Below are 19,890 nucleotides of genomic sequence, written 5' to 3'. Positions count from 1 at the left end.
ACATCCCCTGTATTTTAATATTTGAAAACTACACAGTTTTTTAATAAGAAAAAAAAATATACTCCCTCCCGCAACAGTGAAACTATTTACCATCTTCCTTGCAAGAACAGATGACCTTAAAGAGTAGTGCATCATGCTGGAAGAACTAATAATGGCTCATGCCGGCCAAACGTAATTCAATTTATTGTGTCTCCCCCAGCAAAAAGCTGCAATCGAGCAGTAAGAAATGTAACCAGGATCAGCGTGCCCTGGAGGAGCAGGACTGGGGTCGCAGTACAGTACTGCTGCAAACAAACAAGCTGACCGCATACACTTTTCACATCTTCTTTCGGTCCAGGTCAGTCTGATCAGGATAGGGACTGTTCTGCTCAGCTGAAGTGCAGTAAAGACCAAAGGGACCAAACAAAAAGCAGACTTACACTTTGGTTGAACATGTCTGTCTCATGCCGCAGCTGTGTGTACTGGCAAAGGTGCTGCCGAATCATCTCCACCCTTTCAACTTCTAGTCTCTCAAGCTCCTGGACACGAAGAAAAACAAGTCCATGTTTTTCTTGGAAGCTCAACGTGAAGACCCAGAGAAAGGATGACACACAAAAGGTTGCCAGTCAGTGTGATACTACCCCAGGGTCCCACTTTGGAGCTGAACTCTGTGGTTGCACATCCCTCTGATTTGCAGAGAATCAGAGACAGCAAGCAACAGAAGTCACTTCAGCCTGAGCCTAACAACAGAAAAGAAGGTCAAAACCTTTCCAAAACAACCAAGGCAGAGAGAGGAGCTACTGTCTTCAGGGATGCTTCAAACAAGGGAATCTGTTTCCTGCAAGAAGGTTTGCATGCTTTGTTACTAGCTCCAGAAGTCACTGTGATTCCTTGGGGAAGCAGGAGACAGCGTTGGGGTGTATGGGTCAGAGGGCCTGGATGCCCTCGGTCTAACCAGACACCTGTAAGAGCAGTTCTATCTGTTCAGCAGATGATGAGCTGGGACAAGTCTCCACCTCGCTCAGCTGGCAGTAAGCAGATCCCAGCAACGCTTTAGTTGAAAAGGCAGGTGATTTCTAACTTTCCTCCTGATTTTTTCTGCCTCCCTCTTCTCCTGGATTCTGATATTATACCCCAAAGTCTGCGTGTAGTCCTTCCTTGTCCATCTGAGCGGCAGCAGTGGAAGGAGGATGCTATGGAAGTCTGCCTTTAAAGACATATACTGCAATGGACTGCTGTTTCACTAGAAAGCTCTGTATTCACAGGGTCATCAATGGGGCCAAATCTTACAAAAACTGCCTGCAGAGGGCGTTTCTGGTGTCCACTAACTGGGCATCACGGTGGTGTGCAAGCTGAGCATATGCACGCAGACAGGCTGCTACATTGCCTTCCCTGTGCTATCTGCAATTTGTTAAATGCCTTCCGGGAAACAGATCCTTCATTACAGCACAAAAATCTCAGGCGGCAGACTATCTGCCTGGGGAGGAAGAAGAGCAAAGGAGCTTATGGTATGGACAAGACTGAAACAGACTGAGCTCCTATTGCTGTTGCTGGTTGATGAATGGCCCACTTTGAACTAAGACTCCTTTACTTAGGGCATAGGTGTGCAGGGCCAGAGCACAGAAGCCAGCGTGCTAGTGCTGGCAAGCACGCCATACACAGAATGTGCATTGTATCTGCACTAGAAACTTCAGGGAGGAAGGTATGCAAGGAAAAACAAATCTTTAGACCTTGAGTCTCTCAACTTTGTATTGCGTGTGATCTAATCTGTATCTGAGCTGATCAGATGCAGACCGTTTGTCAATTTAGATTTTATATTCTTGTATGCCTTACCTTCAAATGCTTCTCAGTCTGAGTTTCACAACTGACAGATCTGCTGGGCAGCCCGCAGGCTATGACTTCCCTCTTGAGCTACTACTAGAGCACTTCTGAGTTGCACTTCTCCAGGAGCAAATATGCAGCTAACATAACCTGGCCGTATGGGGACACAGTGGCACTGATGGTCAGTGAGAGGAGAATCACATCCCTTATGTATAGGAACAGCCAATTTTTTCTCTCTTGTTCTGCTTTTGGGAAGATATCTGCCTCCTGGTTTTCCACTCATCCATCTGCCTTTATTTATTTACTGTAGTTTAAATATTGCACTGACACACTTCCAAATGCTGAGCAATTTATTATCCTGCTTCTTATTAGGAGGAGTTTACAGTTTTGTGTTTGTCCAATGAGAAAAATACATGCAAAAGACAGTTTTATTTCCCACTTTTGAAAGCAATTGGCCCTTGTCCAGAAGGGCTCTAAGGAATGACATGAGGGAGGAGCCCTAAAGCCAAAGTACAGGTATTTCAAGGAATACAGCACATCAAAGCTGTATCTTGGCATCTTGGTGACTAACCGCAAAGGTATACGCCCTTAGGGGGAATACTGTGAGCTGTGTTATCTTCAGAGAAGCAGAACAATAGGTAATTAAAGCATGCCTCTTCTGAGCTGGCAATACCCCTGAAGAAATTGTAAAACCATGGAATACAAAAATTCATTAATGTACAAATGGATTCAGTGATTTATCACATGTTTTTCCATGTCTTCCGTGTGCATTACTTCATCCTTCCTGGGGACAATTCCAGTGTTCTGGCCCCTAAGCAGCCCTGAACTGGTTTAATGCCTTCTGCAATGAAACAATTATTTCTTCCTTCCACTAATGATATGAGTTTTTCTTAGAACTGAGAATGGGAAATACAATGGGAGATTCATCACCCAGTTTTTCCCACCGCTTTGCACTGCAACTAGCTATGAGTGATGAATGTTGTACGCTATTCCAGTTTTGCACTGTTATACATGTGAGATGCTACAGTTACATACCAGAGTGGTGGTCACCATTTCCTCAAACCACTTGGACTGGGCTTGATTGTAAAGATCCACACAGCGCATCAGGTCATCTCCTGAGAAGTTCAAAATAGCAACACATTAGTCTTCTCTAGGCGGTGTTAGGGCGCTTCGAAAGAAATCGCAGTTCAGGTTTTGTAGACAGACCCAAAGGGTTTGAAGGTCAGTCCTGGTGGAGCTGAAGGCAGTTCCGTTACCTGGCATTTGTTAGACGCAACAACATTTCAACAAAATGCATGCACTTGATGTGTGGCAAAAGCTCAGGTGATTGGGGTGAGAAAGAATGAGGGGGAAAGACAAGATTTTCAAAAGGAAAATATGAGCATTAAGTAATATATTACAAAATGCCAAGAACTATGAAAGCAAGTTACTTCAGTTAAAAAAAATCTCATAGACAGAAAGTCATATCTGAAAAATAAAATAATTAAAATGAGAAATCAATAGTAACAAGTTATTGAGCAGCTGCAGGGTAGCACTCTGTAGGTGAGACTGCATTCTAAGACGGGTCTGTTTAAAATGGGAGTGAAGCGTCAGGCTCAAGCTGTCTGAGATCAAGGGACACTTATTTGCAACCTTGACCCAGCTGCACACTCATGCATTCTCCAGCCTCTGAAGATGCACGATTCCAGTCAAGCTCTGGCTTCCTCCCACGTTCGGGGCAGTAACACAATAAGCTGCGATTATTTCAATTTTTCCTTTGTTGCAGGACTCTGCTCTGACAGACAGGGAAAGGTGGGTGGAAAATCTGGAAGGCATGTCTCAGAGATTATTGGTTTCCAGCCAGTAAATTCTCTTTCTTCTTCAACTGAGGCTCAGTTACACTTTCCCTAATGGTTTGATGCCTAGGTCCAGGCTCAAATTCATCCTGTTCTTTTTGGTGCAAAAAGGTGTTTATACATAAACCAGGAACAAATCAAGCTTTAAGAACAGGACTCCATAGACCAAACAAGTGTCAAAGAAGTAAATGCATCTGGAAGTCTCTCATGGACTTAGAACTTAGGGTGGCAACCAAACTCTACGAAGAAACCAGGATTCATGGCTTAAAGCTCAGCAATAAGCTTATCCACCCAGACGGGGGATGTCTAATGACATGACAAGTCCAAACTAATGGCTCTCACACTCCAGGAGGCTCCTCGGGAGCTATCTGACTTGGGGTTATCCTCCACCCATCCACGTGAATCTGAGCCACTGTACAGCCAGGAACACGAAAGCCATGAAACACATGAACAACCCATAGGAGCAGAAAGCAACGCCACGTATCAGTAACCGGTGGGATCGTAGAAGGGCTCTGGTCTAGAGCTCTCTAGTCCTACCATCCACTTGCAGCAGGCCTCATTTCAAAGCTAGATCACTACATGCTGCTGCTGTGCGCATCGCAAGCAGCCCAGCTGGGCAGCAGTACCTGCAGGGATGGGGCAAGTCCTCCCCTGCCACGCACCGTAACAGTGGCACCAAGTGGGGGGAGCGATGGGGAGACTCACACCAAACTCTGGGTTACTCCCATCTGATCTTCAGCTCTCCCTTGCTTGTTCAGTAAATATCTATTACAAACAATTTCTGGGGACCCAAGAGAACACAGAGAGGCTGTGAATTTGCAGACGGTTGAAGAGCATCTCTCATGGAGCCTCCTGTCGCTAATACCTGTGGTCACACCATGACTGACTCCTCTCAGTCTCCTCAAAACTCAGACAGGCCATCCTGAAGTTTTAAAAGCTTCAGAGCTATGAAGGACCACTCTGCCAAGGAATGGATCTATGAAGGGACAAAACATGGAAGCCCTAGTTAAAACATATTTTCAGCCAAGGTACTAACAGAGCTGCATGTATCAGCTTTGCAGATTTCAAGACAGACAGTTCCTGGTGGATCCTGGAGAAGCGGTTTGAGCCTCTGTAAAACACACGCAGGTCACATCAAGTAGCTGTATCCTCAGTACACTATAGAACACACTACTGTATCCTCAGTATGCCTTGAAAAGAAATTATTTTAATCACTGAGTAGCAGTGGAAAAAAGACAAAAAGTTCACTTTCAAGGAAAAAGACAGTAATAGGAAGCATAATAGGCACCCACATAGTTGTGGGTGACTGTGATTTAGGAAAGAACCAAGGAAGGAACTATGATTTAAGGAAGAAACATCCTCAGCTGAGCTTCTTTGAATCTGACTTTGAAAGTTTCACATTCAGTTATCTCAGCACACTTTCACAAAACAAAAGGACAATTCACCCTCCTTTTACTGTTCTCACCCCAATTATCAAAATCATCATTTTGTGACATCTGACTCGGAAAAACTGGGCTTGTTTCCTCAGAGGATTTAACACCAAACAGATTGGTAGCATGGTTCACTTTGTAGCTACAATACTGAAAAACAAGAAACACACAGGTGGACAGGCAGTGGCATCCCATCGTGTTCCTGCCGTCCGTGGGGCTGCACTCGCCTCCAGCCGCTGCCAGACACAGGTACTCACCCGCCTGAGTGGACTTCCGTCTCGCCTTCTTAATTTCCTCTTCTGTCTTGTTGCTGAGCTTCACCTCTAGCTGCTGCGTTTTCATTTCCAGATCCTTCTGTCTCTCTGTCAAGGCTTTCCGGGCCTTGGAGCAATTAAAGAAGAGTCACACGTTTTAGAGGAAAAGAGCTGCCAGCTGCTTTCAGCCATGTATGACTCCTTCACACAAGTATTTGTCAGTAAGAAGTCAGGGACTCTGCATAAAACAGGGTCCTAACTGGGATTCAAGTTCTTAGGACACCATGTGGTGTTCAAAGAAGTGTCCTACCACCATACAGAAGTTGTCACCAACAAATCACAAAAGCATCTGAACTCTTCATAGGTTCTGAGAAAGGCACAGTACAAAAGGCATCATCAGACTTTCATGTTTCTTAGCAACTTTCTCACTATTTCTAGAAGAAAGGGGAGCGGGAGCTTCTTCTAAATGTCTTAACCAGCATCACCAAGACACTTCTTCCATTTGCTTTTCTTAGGACCTGAATCGTTGAAAGAATTTCAAGTAACTTACAAAATCTATTTTTATGTACCTTCTGGATTCAATATACACTTATCAGAAACTCTAACAATAGGAACTTCTAGAATTATTTCAGAAAAAGTAATTCAGGGTCATGACAACATCAGTTCGCACTGTAGAAATCAACAACCTGAGACCTGGTTACAACTGATTATTTAAATTACTTTAAAGTTTTCCAGGTTTTTAAAACCTGATTTATCAGTATCATTACTGAACATGTACAGGCAAATCAGTAAAGTGTCTTAACAAATAAACGTCATTACCACATATGCATGCTGTCACCTCATTTGTTGAGATTGCCTAAATACACAAAATAAAAATAACTTGTTTTGCACGGCCTTGTTATAAAACAGGCCACATTTGTTCTTTATCCAGTTACGGTGTTTAAAACTAAGTTTGGATGGTTACGTCTTGTTAGCACCTTGCAGTTTTCTACAGTCACACCAGCCTGCAAGTTACAACGCTCTTGAGGCATTACTTAACTTTCTCAACCTGCAGTTCCAAAGACCCTGTGCTTGGCTCGGCGGGACGCAAGAGGGAGCTGCAGGAAAGCAATCTGGTGAGAAGCTGTGTACTTCATCAGGCACGCTGCAGGCACGGCTTTTCCCTTTCTTTAATTCCTTCTTCTCAAGGCTATTTTAATTCATTCTTTTCAATATCCCTACTGAGGACTGTGTTTCTTTGCAGATATGACTGTAAAGAACTTACTGTTTTGCAGAAAAAATGCCTTCCCTGCGCACATACAGTCTAATAACCTTGTGTATCCTGCAACAATTCTGTCCCTGGGAGAACTTTCTCACGTGCAGTCTGATCTTCCATGAAAGCCCAACCAACCTTCTGGGTTGACTGGGCATGGTATTTTCCTTTCCAACTTACACGCAAGAGCAAACCGCATGAGGATACCGTTTGGCATAAGCATCTTGGCAGCCAAGGCATGGGTGTCCCATTTCCTGCCAGCTGCTGCTAAGAGAGCACTTCTTGCGGGTATAACCCTCCCTAAATCACAACCTACCTACTGGATGGTCATGTTAAAACAGCCCCTGATACTCGGGTGCTGCTGATGTTTGGTTTTTTCAGGTGAGGATGTTTGCTGCGAGGCACAGAAAATGGGAACTGGGAGAGGGTTTGTGAGTTGCTGTGCCGGTTTCTCCTTGGCCATCTGCTTTGGGCCACTGCACAAGAGGATACTGAGCCAGATGCGTCTTTGGCCTGACCCTGCTGCTATTCTAAGGCAAGGTTTTTTACATTTTGAGGGCAACAAATGTGACTTCCAGATGCACACATTTCATCAAATGTATCAGAAATATATTGCCCCAAATTGGGAAGGGGAGGATGAAACAAAAAGCCCGTTCAGCAGTAACGCATTAGCCCTGCCTGTAGCCCCATTTCCCAAATCTCAGCTAAGCAGCAAACCACATCAGGGGCCTGGCAAAGCATAACTAACAGCAGAAAGCACTCAGCAAAAACCTTTGTGGTTCTTTGTGGCAGAACAGAAACTTCACAGGGCAGCTGCTTTTCTGTCCAAACCAGCAGTACCTCATAAACTCTCCAGTTTGTTCTCTGCTCCCACCTTTTCAACTGCTGCGTAGCGGCTGGCCAGCTGCTTCCGTAAGTCTGCAATATGGTGGTCGCACTTCTTCATGTCTTTCTTAAAGTTCTCTCTGAAGTTGAGCAGGGGTTTCTCTACCTCGCTCTGAAGCTGGTAATGAAAACAAAGGAAGAAATGGCAATAATGAGGAGCCGGGCAGTAATTCCTGGCTCTTCTGCTGAGCAGAGCTCAGGACAGAGAGGAAACAATACACAGACCGCAGCCAAAGGCAATGGCATACAGCAACGCTTCTCTTCCCCAAGAGACCTCTGAGTGAAGCTACTGCAAAACTCAGCTCTTCGCAGGACAGCTCTGTTAAGAGAATATTTACTGAAGGGAGCAAAAGGACAGAAATCTTGTCTTCCTCTCGCCCCATTAAATCGTATCTCTCTTCTCACACGCAAGATCCAACTGCAGGCAACATCCAGAGCACTACTTGAGGTGCTCTGATTCTGGCCTAACTGATGCAACTTGCTTAAAAAAAAAGTACACAAACAAAAGCCGCTAACCCTGACTGCAATAAGGTGAGTCAGTGGACTGTGGCAACACGCCTGCATTTCTTGTATAGTGAAGAGACTCAATAAAGGCACATTTTATTTATTTCTGTGAAGTATAAGGGAGCCTGAAGAGAAGTCCGAGTATTTAGTTGAAACTCTTAAGTAGCAGAAAGAAACCACTGAACTGAACTCAGGAGAGATCCATCAAGACTGCACATGTGACTGATCTCTTACAAGCAGGACTTGACAGTCGGTAATACTCAACTCTAACAGAGTTTGTATCATATTGCTGTTTGGCCTTCTGATAGAGTTTTGACATCTAGAAAATGCGCTCTGAAGGGATATAGATATTTCACCTCCCCAGAAGCAACCAAATACTTCTTTCTTATTGTCCCTCCTGCGGGGATGCTGGACTCCATCAACGCAGGCGAGTTGGGTCCACGATCACCTAACATGGCTCACAGTGGAGCAGTATCAAATACTCCCTGAAAGCAAGTATCTTCATCCTTTCTCCAGTGTTATTTTAATGGACAAGGAAACATCATTCAAGCTTAGTACAGCCGTTTAATGGAGAGAGGCTACAAAGACAGCCAAGGCCCTACAGCACACATCCTAGAGAGGTTAAACAAGTCTAAAGCAGAGCTTGTTTAGGCAGATGAAGACTGGCACCATGGTGATCTAGTATGGCCTACAGCATCTGAAGGTCAGCTGCAAGGGTAACAGAGCAAAATTCTTCTTAGTAGGGCCAGGCAATGTCACAACAGACAACTGGGCTTTGGGAGGTCCAGGTTGAATGTAATTTAAAAAAGAAAAATCACCAGAATGGTAGCTGGGCACTGGAACAGGTTGACCAGAGAGGTCGTGAAATCTCTGTCCTTAGAGATATTCAAGACTCTGCTAGACAAAGATGTAGCTGGCTTGATATGCTGTGGGTGATAGTCCTGCTCTGACTGGGGGGGGCGGGTTGCACTAGAAAATTCTGGACAATATTTTTATGACAGTCTCATCAGGATGGCCCTAGGCAAGCTAATAAAGACCTGTTCACAACTCTGTGGTCCAGCATGGTTACACAAACTCAAGAACAGAGGTACAAACCGATAGCTGTGCCAGGAGCATTGTCAGTGCTCAACGAAAGAAGAACTGGAACAGAGAGAAGTTCAGGATGGCTTCAGTGAATACTAGAGGCAACATATTACAATTGATAGAGATGTCTGTGTCCAACTGAGTCTGGAGTAGCTAAACAGTCTGCATGCTCTTCAGACTGCTCCATTAATAAACAGATTAACCTGAGTAAACGACCCAACATGGATCAGTCATCCTCAGTGGAAGAGGTGGCAACCTGACCTATCTCATGAAAGAGGCAGTGCTGTGAAAACCCTTATAAAAATCCCCACGGCCAAGGACACACCAAACAGGAGGGCATTTCACTGGTAGTTCTACTTGCCTAACAGAAAGTAAAGATATTTGTTTATTTCACACGGTTCATAATGGGACAGGAAATTCTCAGATCCTCATAAAGATAGGAAATGCATTACCAGGAGGCTAAAAATGCAAACAAGGCAACTGCTTTCTTCAGTTTTGTGTTCTGGGAATCAAAGAAGTGGAATTCTGAGTTCAGGCAGTCATCCATCCTCTAGCATCATTATCCTCCTTGAACTTCCATCTTGCAAGAGGCACCATAAGCTATTAAAACAGACTCACATGTGACTGACCCAGGCTTTTAAATGTTGCATTATAGTTGCCCATACTTTTTCCTTTTTCTTTTTTTTTTTTTTTTGCTGGAAGATCTTGCTAAAAGACCTTCAAATGCATGCAATAGATGAAAAAAAAAACCATAAACTACTTTCCTAAGATGAAGAGATTTAAAGCACCAGTGCATACAGACAACTCTGATATTTACCCATCACTGAATGAGTGAGATGTGACAAAGGACTTGAAATCTCAAGAAGTTTGCCAAGAGAAGTTATCAGGTAGAGGATGGAGACCCTGGATCTCTGTACCGCTATGGTAGAGTCTTAGGCAGAAAGACAGAGGCATAGGCTTAAGCATAGTATGAGATGCTGGAGAAACTACACAGCTGAGTTATTGGAAACCACACTTCAAAAATTCCTCTGATTTCACAAGTACTTATTTTTCCTTTGCTGCATCAGCACCATTTCCAGAGTGGCTGGTAACACACCATCATATCCAGGCCAGCCCACCATGACTTCAACTAGTACAACACATGTGCATCTTCTCTTCCAGCAGAACTCACCTCCTGGACCTCAGTGAGGGATAATGGAGAAGAGGGGAATGGAGGTTTAATGCCATGACAGCCTTCTTGAAGGACCCCTCCTGTGCATGTATCTACAGCTGCCATGCCAGTCTGTACAGGCATTAGTAGTGTAATAATATTTTATGTTCCAAGTGCCGCAAGAGCGCTGTCACCTTCTCCCATCTGTTCATGACCCCTAATGCAACAGTGCCATGAAGGACTGTCACAGAAGTTTTTCAATGTCTTCATGGCTGGTGCTGATGTTTCAATGTTCTTGGTGTGCTCTGCGCTGTACTGACTGCTCGCACCAGCACGGACTGGTTTCATTCGACTATCAACAAGAAATATAAATACTTCTAAGAATAACTTCTCTGAAAGTAATAGCAATAATCAATACATTTGAAAACCTATTCTGTTAATAAAAGAAAGCCTGAACTAGGAACTCTCAAAGCAGGTACAGGAACAGTGGGGAGAGCTGAGGATGCTACAGGAGTTTCTGTGCATGGTTTAAGGAAAAGTAAAATAATTAAAGAGCCCCTATACATTGCCTGCCTACACGCACACACCGCTCCAGGGTGCATTTCTTCCTCTTGGAAAACAATACAGGAGAACAACGGGGAGCAAAAAGTATTTCACTAATTACAGCCCTGAAGTAGAAGTTCGAAGCAGAGCAGCGGGTTACCAAGGCAGCAGCTGGTTGCCTGAGTAACCTCTGCATAATCGCTTACAAACAGTGCAGAGCTATAATTTTCCTCCAGAACATGGCTGTTGTGCTGAGATATCTGCCACTGTATTGAACTTGATCACCCACAGAGGTTAACATAATGCAACAGGCCACAAGAGTATGTCACGTGTGGTGGAAAAAACCAGATAAATACCATAATTTGTTCAAGAAATCTCCTTGGGCATCACTTGAGAGAAGATCCAAAAATAAAACCAAGTAATTTCCAGTGCACTTTTGAGAAAGGCTAACAATACCAAGAAGTCAGAGTCCTGGTTTTCTTCCTTCCAGACAGATACATTAGATTCTTGTTGAGAAGCCAAATATTATTTTTCATTTCTTCCTCTACAGAAGTAATCTGTACAAGCTCTAGGTAAATTCACTTGAACAGGCTGGAACTTAGAGCCCTAGGTAAATAACCACTAGAATCAGTTTTCCTTCTTTTTTATGAAAAATTAAGGCTAGATATGTTTTAACTTACTCATCAGGTAAATTAAATAAACTATGATTTTGGCAGGAAGAACGGACAGAATTTCTATAAGTTTGTTCACCAACTTATTAATTCTTCTAAATTTGTACTATATGCTTGTGTATTTTTCCCACCCACAAGCACTGAAGTGAGATCCACATCAATTACAGGGCAAAAATCTTTGCGAAAGGAAGAACTATTTACCTTAGAAGAAAATTTGAGATGAACCTCTGCTTCGTCAGCTAGACTCTTCTTTAGCTGAGCCCAAGCCTCTCCTAATGTGCTGAAAGAACACAGAGCGACAGTTAGCAATGCCCTGTCTTCTGCACATCCTCCCAGCGAGATCCATCAGATAGATAAGGCACAATGCTTTGTACCACATCATACTCAGCAAAATCATGGAACAGTGATAGCAGGAATCTGAGAAGATAACTGATCTCTGTGACCAAGGCAGAATTATATTTGCATTGTATGTAGCAGATCTTTGAAAACACTGTTCATAATGATCTCCAGTTACAGAGATGTAGTCTCCATAAGCAAGATACTTCAGTTTCTTATCCTTACCACAACAATGTTTTTCTTTTCTAATCCTTAAAATAGATCTTCATCAATGCAGTTTTCCCATTGCCTCTTCTACTTCACACCCTACCTTTGGTGAATAGATTATTCTACTTGTCCTCGGAGAAGCCTTTCAGTATTCGAAAATTACCAGGTCTTTTCTCCACCTTCTTTTTCCTTCAGACAAATTATTTTCCAGACGACGGCAGTTTAGGTACGCTCCTCCAGACCCTCTCCAACAGCCTAGATTCCTCTTAATGCGTCCTAACCAAAACTACACCATCTCCCAGCAGAGGTCTTCCAGTTGCTAAACTGGTAACAGATTATTTTGTATCAGACACTCTTTCTTCTACATATCTCAGGATGATTGCTTTTTTAGACAACAGCGTGAAGTTGTTGATGAATAAGCTTGTGATTCACTACAGCCAGATCCTTCTCCCACAAACCGTTATGTAACTGTATCTTTCACATCCTGTGAAAGTATAAAACCTGGTACTTTGTCCTCATTGAAATGCATCTTAATTTTTTTCAGTTCACTTCTCTAGTTTAAAAAAATAATTCTGAAGCGCAATCTTTTCTTCAAATTGTATGCACCATCCCTCCTAGCTTTGTCTCATCTCTGATTACAGTAAATCCATTATTTATTCTATCATAAGTTATTAACAAAAACATTGAAAAAAATCTGGACTTGGGACGAACCTCATGGGATCTCACTCCATAGCTACTTTCTGCACTTTACTTTTTTTAAGTAGTGGGTATGATTTCTTACCTAGTTTTGCACCTTAGGCTTTATTTAGGCCACATTTCTCTTACCTGCCTGCAAGAATCTCCCATTGCAAAAAGCTATACTAAATTAAGAGCTACGATACTGACTTCTTCTGTTCTTCCATCACTGGAGGAATTTAGGTTGGTTTGACATTGTTTGTTCTGTATGCATCCTCAATAATTGCTCATCACCTTAGCTTTCCGCTGAGTGCTTCTAGAAAGCTTGATGCCTTATTCTACCACTTTGCACAGGTTACATAAAGCTGACTGATCTACAATTTCCCGGATCCTTCTCTCTCTCTCTCTCCCTCACCCCCTTTTCAAAGATAGTCATATTTGTCCCTTCCTGGTAGCCTGAAAAACTGCTTGTCATCTGCAATTTCAAAATAATGATCTGTAAACTCTGACGTTGCTCCAATGAGTTGAGTCCTCAAGTATGGTGTTCATCACAGCTAAACAACCTGAGATTGTTTCACCTACGTAAGTGCTCCCAACTCTTCTCCTTCCCTAGTCCCACCCTGAGGTCTCCTCCCACTGTCTAGTTCTCACTGGTACTATTTTATCTGATCTATTTAAGTAAAAAAGGCATTTCAGCCTGCTAAGCATCTTCTGCCTCTCTTATCCAACCACAATGACTTAAATGACCATGGATTGTATCACCTTCTGTGTACGTGCAGCAGCACTGTACTCACAGAAACTTGGACAGAACCATCCTGATACCACAAATCGGTCCCATCTCATCACCCTCATGTCCCACTCCCATACATGATGGTGGGTCTTCTTACCCCCAGAGGAGGGCAAGGACCCTGGAGGGACAGCCCATACTTTGTGTCAATTCCAGAGACCGCTGGACAGCAAAGCTCAAAATGTTCTGTGGAATACGAAACCAGCAGTGGTAACTGGTGTGTGCACAGAGCAGTTCATGGGGTCCCCTGACTCACACCTTCTCAGAAATGAGAGGAAGATCCTGGTGAATGTTTACTGTGAGTGTGCTAGGCTGCAGTCCCACTTCTGGCTCCTTCAGATCCTCCTGTTGGCTGCTATCCCTCCCTCACTTTTTTAAATGGAATTTTTCCCTTTCCTGGGCCTCACCAATAACCAGGATCTTCTCACTAGTCTCTTCCTGGTCCTAGCCAGTTTGGCCACCACAGCACCTTCCATTCCCTCATCTTGCCACCTCTCCAGGCAGAGCACCACCAGGCAGTGTTCCTAGCTCTCTGCCCTCTGCTCTGTCCCCCCTTCAGCTCCCTACTTCAACATTTGTTATGCTTTGGTCCTCATTCCCTCTCTTTTCATCTACTCTCCCCTAGTCTCCTTCCCCTTCGTTTTTTCAGGCATTCCCCCCTTCTCCTACTGGGGGTAGGAGAAAGTGGGAGGGGTGTGGAAGAAAGCGGTTTTAGCTCTGCTAGGAGCAGGTTAACAGCCACCCCTAATGGGAAAGAAGAACAGAACCCATCGTCATTGTAGGTGCTCAGAGAAGGCCTAGTTACCCTCTTGCAATTTCTGTCCTTGCCTACTGGAAGCTGAGCAAACACCTTGTGGAGCTTCACTGCCAGTAGAAACACACTGTGTCAGAACTAGGGTGAGGACAGTCATTTCCAACCTTGGCTTTCAGTGCTTAGAGGGTTTGTGTTGGAACAGACAAAGCTACCAACTTCTTACCCTTCAGGAGTGGTGTCTTTTCATTATTGCTGAAGAATTGCAATCCAGTCTGAAGTGCATTGCCTAATACCTTCTTAATAACTTCCAAAGTGTGAACATGCTGTAACTAAGGAACAATCTGCTGCTTTTCTGTGAGGGCCAGACCCAAGATGAGAAGAGACTTCTTCTCCCTCTGTCTGTGCTGCTCCAATTCTACTGGCCTGACCTTACAGATCTACTATCAGCAGTACATATATTCCATATTTCCTTCCATATTCAAAGTAATTTAGTACTTATACATGCTAATCCTTAAAGGAACTAGTGCTGGCTAGAACAAGGATAGCATAAACACATTATTGCAAATGCAAGGTTTTATGCAGATATTCTTAAAAATTTACCATGAACATCTTCAAGAGAAAACTATTCCAAAGCAATTCTACCTTTCTCAACACACACAGGATGCCAAGCCAAACAAATCTCTACTCAATGGGAGAGCTCAGGAAAAATACATGTACCTGTGTGGGAGGAATGCCTTTTACGTTAAAATTCTTGTCTTCTGCAAAAGTCACCGAGACACACTTACCCTTCTTCCTGAGCAGCCAAGGAATTCTGAGACAGTTTGGACAGGTTCTTAGCATATTCCTCCTCAATCTTTATCCTACACTCACACACACACACACAGAGATAAAATAAAAAGACAGCAGTAAGTAAGCTTTAAGGCAGAAACCCACACACATAATTTAAAGAAATTCTCTGCATTTTAATAGATCTTGCCACAGGAATTTTCCTTTCAGTTTCCAGGGCTTGGCAGCGCCATTTTCAGGATCCATCTCTCCCCTCCATATGCTAAAAATGCAATGGCAAGAGCAGGGATATATGCAGGACAGCATGTGCGATAAAATTAGAAGAAAAAGCTACAGTTCTGGAGAGCAAATAACAAGGACAAAGTGTTTCTACTGTGCAACATGGACTGTCTGCAAAGCTGGGCTCACTTGAGAAGCATATGTTTCAGTCTGCTGCTAAACGTGAGGTCGCACATCCCTGAAGTGAAGAGGAAGGAATGCAGCGATACAGGAGAAACCCAAATGAGGTTTGGGGTGCTGGACTGCACCTTTGCTAGGGACACTGACTGCTTCCTGCGCCCTGTTACAGACAACAAAGTTGGTGAAGACGTGGCAGGGGCTTCTGTCACCAACCCGTGGTAGTGCAGCCCCTGCCCTTCGCCCATCCCACCCACTGCCCTGTCCTTCTCTCCATTCACTCAGCAGCACCACACCGGGAACAGCATCTGAGCTTGCCAGCGGTGGGGGTGCAGAAGAGGGAAGCTGTTGGCACACAGCCACTATGGGAACGGCTGCAGGGAGAAGCACAAGTGGAGCTGTTGACCGAGGGGACAAGGGTAAATGCCGATTGCACAACAGGGAGGGAAGGAGCAGCTGCTGGTTCAGAGGTGATGTGCATCGTGCCTGAAACCCATCTCTGGCTCCCCTGAGTTCTAGTGAAACATTTGCAAGGTATACATGATCCCAGCTAGGGCAAACAATTGCCTATTTGCTGGTTTTCAAACCAGCTTGCTCAATAGAGCATCGCCAACAGAGAGCTGCGTGGCACCCAGGTGGAGCAAGTCCTGATTCTGTGCTAACTACGTACAAGCAGGGGAAAAACCTGGTTTGAAATCCATCTCCTTCCAGTGAGAAGAAGGTGGGGTATTTTTAGCACACCCATTTGCAGTAGCTAGTTGAGCAAGCGCTGCTATGCATGGCACATTCGAAACAAAAGGGGTCCCCTGAGCCAGCTAAAAGGGCTCTGATATTGTGGGCTGCTGAAAACATGATCTGGATGTCACCCTGTGGGATGCAGGTAGCTGAGGCCCAAGGTGATACCCAGCTCAGTGTGGCAGAGTACAACCACAGACCTCACCCAGCACATGGCGGTCCTCTTCCTCCTCCTCCCCTGAGAGCAAAACCAGGCAGCTCCCCACGCCTGCTGTAGCAAGACCAAGAAATACAGTTGTCCAGCACCAAAGGCTACACTGTGGTTAGGACCTCACTATGAAAAGGGCTTTATCCAGGCACGTTTTACCTGACCTACTTTAAATATTTACTTTAGGATGAGACTAATCTTGTCTCAGAAGCGACAATTTCTATGGACTGGAAAGGGAGCATAGGTCAACTATGAGGAAGATGCAAATGTCTAAATGGAGCTGAGATAAATACCCAAGTGTCCAGCACAAAGCCAGGGCTCACTGCTTTTGCCTCAGTTACCAGGAGTTCCCAACCAAAGCTCTAGTCTACGTTCTTCACCGTGCAACTTTATTCCTGTTCAATTTTGGCTTAAGGATGCCTTTGAGTGATTTACTTGTGGATGGTAGGTGTGCAAGGTGCTGGCTGGTCTGCTGACTGTTCTAAGCTGCCCATACAGACAGACTCACACCAAATCTGTGTCTCGGTCCTTCATCGTCACGAACAGAGGAATAACCGTCTTCCATCATAAAGGTTTGCTGCCAAAATAAGGACCTAAAAACTCTGCAGTTCTTCCTCGATACTGCTGTAGTTGGGGAAGTATTAGACACAACAAGACAAAAGGAAGCCTCATGATTTTCACAATCACACGGAAGGCACACTATGTCTGCTGCCATCAGTGGCTGTCCTAAGCATGGCACCCTAAATGCAAGGTCACTGGCTTCACTGGAAGTGGTCCTCACTGGTCCCAGCTTTGGCCCAGGCTCTGGGATTTCAAGTGTTACTTGTACTGCAGGTGGATGGCACTACTAATAGGGCAGACTGCCTCAGCAAGGAGGAATAACAATAAAAAATAACATTAAAAAGGTGAATTCATTATTGCTTAAGAGTCCCAATTATAAGACATAAATTGTTCCACCCCAGCCTACCGTCCTGTCATCATCTGTGGCCAAAACACCTTGAACATCTCAAAAGCAGCTAAAAAACAAGATGAAGATATACCTCAAAAAGGGAAAAAAATATGCCTCCTGGCCCTGTCCGATATAAACACCTTGTTTGTGCCGACTGAGAGACACCAACACACCAGTACAGAGGGACTCCTTAGCCTTGTGACCTACCTCCAGAAACCCCCACGGCTGTTTCGCAGTTACTCCAGCTTCACGCACAAAAAATCCTAAGTTTCTTGTTTTCACTAACTTGTTTGAAAACTTTCAGAATTTCACTCCCTGTGTAGTCAGAAGCATTACAGATTATAAGTGCATTTTGACCCATACTGTCTTGACTTTATTAGTTCTAGTTGCTCTTTGGATCTTTATTCCCTGCTCTGTTACGCCTTTTTTTTTAAATAAAGTACTTCATGTCCCCACACTTAAATAGTTTCAGTCACACCATGTTATAATGGATGAAGAAAAATTAGAGAGCTACAAAGGGAGGCAAAGATGATCTGATGTGACTGCCACGGAAGAAGAAACTAAATAGATTAAGACAACACGGGGAACATGGAGAAAAGGTGATAGAGGATATCTGACAGACATCGACACAACTGTCACTGCGTGAAGACAGTGACTCTGAGTCTTTTTCTGCTACTTCTCCAGATTGGGAGGCAACAATGAAATTATCAGACACCCGAAGCATAATTACTTTTCCTGTAGTGCATAAATTGCAGAAGTCTGCTACAAATTGTTCCAGTGGTCGAAAATATAAAAAGACTCAAAAGGATTAGACAAACAGTGGAAGGTGTTTACAAGTATCTGCTGAACATGGCAGACCTAAGGCAAACTCTGGCTCTGGAAATCCCCAAACTTCTGGTTATCGGACACTGGGAGGACAGAGACTCTCATGCACTTTTCCTCTGACGCACTCAGTACTGCCACGGTCAGATTAAAGTCAGTGGGCCAGACAGACCTCCATCAGACTCACTACAGCCTTTCTCCTGCTTGCCCTCCTTTCTCTCTTTTCATATAGTTAAATAATCTGCTATTTATTTAAATTTTCTAAGCATAGCCCAGCTCAATTAAAAAGCAAGTGGCCAAAAGCCTAAGACAGTGTGCCTTTGCTAACAAAAACACTACTTGTTACACTTGGAGAGACTGATGCTATTCAGGGCAGGCTGCAGATTTTCTTGGTTGTTTTGGAGTGCTTCCTTGAATGCAAATGCTGGACCATATTTTCACTTTTGACTTAAAGTAATTCTTTCCTTCTTTCACACCCACATCCTTGATCTTTCAGTTCAGTCAATTTACTAATTATTTTCCTCTCTTTCTTGAGGTCTGTCTTATTAAAATTCAAAGTCTGTATTATAATCCTGCCTTTGTCAACAAGAACTGAACGAACACATAATTGCTCACTCTAAGATTGCTATTTACAAGTAGCTCCTTTAAAAGCATCTACTTGATAAACTAAATTTCAGTTAGTTGTTCGTCATTTGATGAAGAAATCTGGTTATCACGTCTCATCCCAGCTTCCTATTTAAAGCTATTTTTATTAGCTGCCTGAACCTCACCTCCAGAAGGCTGGTTGTACCGATGGAGAGAATTTTTCTGGACGTGAAAACCCCTAGTTAAACGTGGTCTTGTATTCCCCGAGCCACCTGATGGTCATCAAGAAAATCTTATCAGTACTTCTTCCCTCTTAGCTGGGAATGTAAAGGTTCCCCTGATGGCCTGAGCTGTCATTTCCATGAGTAACCTCTCCAGTTCAACACCGTCCTCCTTTTCCATGCAGAGCAATCCTGAATCATTTGTTCCAAACAGAAGAAAAATATATTCATCTTTTTATAACTCCCATCTAGATCCTCTTCACACTCAATTCCAAACCTTCTTTGTTTCCAGCACACAGTGAATCTTTTCTGTCTTTTCTTTTGTAACATGCCTACTTCTTCCTCTACTGAGGACACGAACATGCCTCTTCCCAGTGTCAGAGCTGCTCCCGCCTTGCTCTCTCTCATTTCACACCAACTTTCCCTTCCTCTTGAATGCTGCTTTCTTTTGTTTCTGTCAAATTGCATTATATATTACTTTCTTTGGAGTGGCTTTCCTCCTCTTTTCCCTGGCCAATGGCTATCACAATTCTGCGTGCCTTCTCCTCATCTTCTAGCTTAGCAAGACTACTTCTCAATGGTATTCTTCCTTTGCCAGCTGGTCCTTTCTTCTACCTGCATCCTCTGGTCACATTTTTTCATGGATCATAGAGGCAACTGTCTCTTGGACTGTATTACGTCAAAGGCATTAGGACCCACAAGTGGATGCTGGGAACTCTGCACCTCCTGTATCAGACCGTCTTTATTGCCTGTGCTATACTTTGCATTTCTCCACTGCTGCCATATCCCTAATACTAAAAAAAAAGACAAGAGGGAGAAAGAAAACAAACCACAAATGAAGGCAACTATCTGCAAGTTCTGCCCAATCGAACTGCCCCCCAAACGCCAATACAGGTGCCTCTTTGTTGCCCCGTTCATTGCTTCCACCACTATTGATTTACACCAGCACAGCCACACTGTGTCCACAGCAGCGGAGCAGGAATGCAGTACCAACTCAGCAGCAAGCACCAACATAGAGGCAA

The 19,890-nt window shown here is 43.9% G+C and overlaps 1 protein-coding gene across 7 annotated transcripts in view; it reads right to left on the bottom strand.

Annotated features, from left to right (window-relative positions):
- The window catches only part of GAS7 (growth arrest specific 7), a 108,875-nt gene that overhangs the window by 10,283 nt on the left and 78,702 nt on the right, over positions 1-19,890 (bottom strand). For all 7 annotated transcript variants that reach the window (XR_015703220.1, XR_015703221.1, XM_087750797.1 and 4 more), the window contains 6 exons: positions 14,952-15,026; positions 11,609-11,687; positions 7,446-7,574; positions 5,323-5,446; positions 2,836-2,915; positions 420-518 (listed from right to left, as the gene is read on the bottom strand). Coding sequence is in view for 5 of the 7 variants with exons in the window: in XM_087750797.1 (XP_087606923.1) it covers positions 420-518; positions 2,836-2,915; positions 5,323-5,446; positions 7,446-7,574; positions 11,609-11,687; positions 14,952-15,026 (586 nt within the window). In the remaining 2 variants the exon portion in view is untranslated. The remainder of the gene's footprint in view (positions 1-419; positions 519-2,835; positions 2,916-5,322; positions 5,447-7,445; positions 7,575-11,608; positions 11,688-14,951; positions 15,027-19,890) is intronic.

The sequence above is a fragment of the Nipponia nippon genome, unplaced genomic scaffold (assembly GCF_047370975.1).
Source record: "Nipponia nippon isolate SJK-2023a ecotype South Korea unplaced genomic scaffold, ASM4737097v1 scaffold_14, whole genome shotgun sequence".
Lineage (NCBI taxonomy): Eukaryota > Metazoa > Chordata > Aves > Pelecaniformes > Threskiornithidae > Nipponia > Nipponia nippon.
Note: the sequence above shows the minus strand (reverse complement) of the source record. Positions and strands in the feature narration are given on the sequence as shown.